The 2,960-nt window shown below is 41.1% G+C and overlaps 1 protein-coding gene across 2 annotated transcripts; it reads right to left on the bottom strand.

Annotated features, from left to right (window-relative positions):
• Positions 1-793: 793 nt before the first annotated feature.
• Positions 794-2,572, bottom strand: LOC143475128 (uncharacterized). Of its 2 annotated transcripts, XM_076972871.1 has the most exons (4): positions 2,048-2,572; positions 1,664-1,828; positions 1,246-1,464; positions 794-1,150 (listed from the first exon to the last, which is right to left on the bottom strand). In XM_076972871.1, the coding sequence occupies exons 1-4, from the start codon at positions 2,101-2,103 to the stop codon at positions 943-945; spliced, it is 648 nt and encodes a 215-aa protein (XP_076828986.1). In that variant the 5' UTR covers positions 2,104-2,572; the 3' UTR covers positions 794-942. The 2 variants fall into 2 exon arrangements, 1 of the variants encoding a protein (XP_076828986.1); XR_013120932.1 differs by having other exon boundaries at positions 1,246-1,355; positions 1,664-2,572.
• Positions 2,573-2,960: the final 388 nt, after the last annotated feature.

The following is a 2,960-nucleotide window of genomic DNA, read 5'->3' on the forward strand; positions in this document are numbered from 1 at the left end:
TAGAGAAAGTTTATATTGTCATCATACTATTTGTATTATGTTGGCATACTATTTACTGATTGGTATACTATGATTGGTATAACAGTGTGTTGTCCTCTCCAGATTTAAAGAAGGTCTTTCAGCCCTTCAGTTTTTGACAGCACTGCAGCTTTACCCTACATTGCTGGTCCCAGTCCTGTGCCACTCAGAGAAGAAACTCACTGCTCTCCAACTTGAGAGTCTTTTCCAACCTGACCTCAATCCTTCCGGGAGCAACAGGAGAATTAGAGAAGGTCAAACGTTGGGTTACTGGGCCGACTATCTTCTTGATTGTGAAGGTTTGCTAAAGAGATTGTGTAATAAATGACCATTTTTACTACTAATTAAAAACACTCGCAGTATAAGCATCACAGTTCTATTGCTTTACAGAAGGCCAGGCTGCTGTGTGTGTGGATGACGTTTTCATGTTTGCAACTGGACTAACTTCACTTCCCCCTGCTGGATTGGATCCACTGCCAAAGATTGAGTTCCTGGATGATTCACCATTTCCAATGGCAAATACATGCTCAAACACACTGAAATTACCACTTCTGGATTCATACAATGAGTTTAGGACAAATATGGACTTTGGAATTCAGAATTCCCCAGGATTTACATGTTATTAAACCATGGTATACCTAGGTGATAGATTTATATGTTTGTGATGGAAAACACATTGTTATTGCTATATTTTAAGCATAAATGAAGATGTGAATGTTCTTGATGGCAAATACATTTTGATACAGCAATGATGTATTAAGGGGAGAAACAGTACTTGAAATAAAATGTTTATTTTCCATATTTGCAGTATATTTCATTCTATGTATTACTGTTACTCCATATTTCAAACATATTCATGTGAGCTTCAAGTAGTTGGAAAGGTAAAATTATAAAATCTACTCAGTTAATGTCTAATCAGAACAATTACAGCTGTGATATGTCTTTGAGACAAAGGTACAGTTGTGCTGCAGTCTCCCAGTTGCTTGGCTTTTGTAGCTGTCTGTGTTCCATCACAAAGTCCAAGTACTCCTGGATGTTTGGGTCACCACACGGATTAACCGTCTGTCTTATCTCAGGAAAACCATCCAGTTCTGTCTGTTCAACTCTAAAGCCACAGTCTCTGGAGCCAAATCTAGATTGAGGAATGGATCTTAATAAAGCATTCATTTACATATATGCCACAAATAACAGCTACAGTAAAGAAACAATACATCACTAATTAGTTACCTGTGTGGTAAGTAGTAAAGTTCATTAGGCACTCCTCCAGGACATGATGCTGTTCTTGAAGTTCGAATCCTGTGACTGTTCCACAGTGTCACACATTCATCCAGGTCCTTCTGTACAACATCGCCAAAGCAAAACCTCAGTAAACACTGATGTTCATGACTTCCACTGAAGTGTCCTGCATCTCTGAGGTCAGCAAATAGTTCCATCCAGAACTGAGACCTTTAGAAATGGAGTGCAATAATAATGGTCTATAGTCAGGTTAAATATACTGTACAATGTAACTGGTGTGTTTACGCTGAATTATCTTCCTATACAGTGATATTCATGTCAGTTAATCTACATGATTATGAATGACAGTAAAAATGTTATATCTTTAGACTAATAGCAATTATGAAAACAAATCCTTAGGGCTGCATACCTTCCCTTTCTCAATATCGACCACCACGACTCAATGCGTTGATTGCTGGTGGATGAGCCATACATGTGACTAGACACTCCTGAGTAGTAGTCGGTGTGCTGGTGTCGAAGAGTGCACTGAACTGCAGCCATAAGGCCATTCTCCGTACCGCAATCGGTCCTCAGTCTCATGGGGACAACACCAAGTTTTTGTGCACAAGAGAGGAAATTGCGAGCGATTACTGATGGGTTATTATTTGTTGGTCCACATACAAGCCACAATACTTTCCGTGAAAACCCATCTATGCAGCCCGAAATGGCCAATCCAAATGGCTTGAGTTTGTCGTAACCATCAGAATGCCATATATAGTTGGGCCCCATTGAATAGTAGGTCCTTCTGACGAACCTTCTGCGTGCTCTCATCTCGCATCCTCGAGGATTGAGCTCCCGGAGTAACACCATAACATCATCTCACTTTACTCGCAAATTGTACTTTTGCCGAAGTACTTGCCACATCGTTCGGTAGCCAAAGAGCTGCCCTGGTCCACGGAGCTCCAACCGTATAGCATTCTTGACAGCGTTTGTAGAGGAATAGTTTTTTCTGCGGTACACTCCACTCCTTTTCAGTTTCATTTTAAGACACCGCAAACTAATGTTTACACCGTGTAAAGAGGACATCATATCGACGATTACATCATAGGAGTGACCTTCATTGAAGTAGCCTATACAAAAACGCATTACGTCGTCTTCTGACTGCTCTTTTAAAAACTCCAAAGACTTCCCACATGAAAAACAAAAACTTGCCAACTGGCTAAAATGGGTGCCGCAAAATGGACAAAACATTGCTAATCTTGACTTGACCGCTAACTCCACTCACTCTATCCCCGCGAACAAGTTTGATTGACACAATGGTCAGCAACAAGCACTTCCTTTGTTTTGTACCTACCCTTTCCGTCAGATTCTGGGTGGTACGCTTCTTTGTGGCTTCTCCACACCGTAACTCTCCCGGATGTGGGAAAAACAGTAAAGGTGGATTCATCAGAGAACAATACATGTTTCACATTGTCCACAGCCCAAGATTTGTGTTCCTTGCACCATTGATACCGACATTTGGCATTGGCATGGGTGACCAAAAGATTGGCTATAGCAGCCCGGCCATGTATATTGACCATGTGGAGGTAAAAAGGAGAGTTGAGGTGCACATTTCATTCTGCCGTGATTTGGGCAGTCATGGTTTTATGTTTTTTGGATACAATTCGGGTTAGCACCCGAACATCCCTTTCAGACAGCTTCCTCTTGCATCCACAGCTAATCCTGTT

The sequence above is a fragment of the Brachyhypopomus gauderio genome, chromosome 14, assembly GCF_052324685.1.
Source record: "Brachyhypopomus gauderio isolate BG-103 chromosome 14, BGAUD_0.2, whole genome shotgun sequence".
Taxonomy (NCBI): domain Eukaryota; kingdom Metazoa; phylum Chordata; class Actinopteri; order Gymnotiformes; family Hypopomidae; genus Brachyhypopomus; species Brachyhypopomus gauderio.

What these genes read in the sequence shown, in the direction of transcription:
- LOC143475128 (XM_076972871.1), bottom strand. Translation starts at nt 2,103, where the DNA reads ATGGTGTTACTCCGGGAGCTCAATCCTCGAGGATGCGAGATGAGAGCA. An exon ending in TCGATATTGAGAAAGGGAAG is followed by an intron (nt 1,465 to 1,663) that starts GTATGCAGCCCT and finishes CCATTTCTAAAG; the next exon opens with GTCTCAGTTCTGGATGGAAC. An exon ending in CTTTACTACTTACCACACAG is followed by an intron (nt 1,151 to 1,245) that starts GTAACTAATTAG and finishes TCCTCAATCTAG; the next exon opens with ATTTGGCTCCAGAGACTGTG.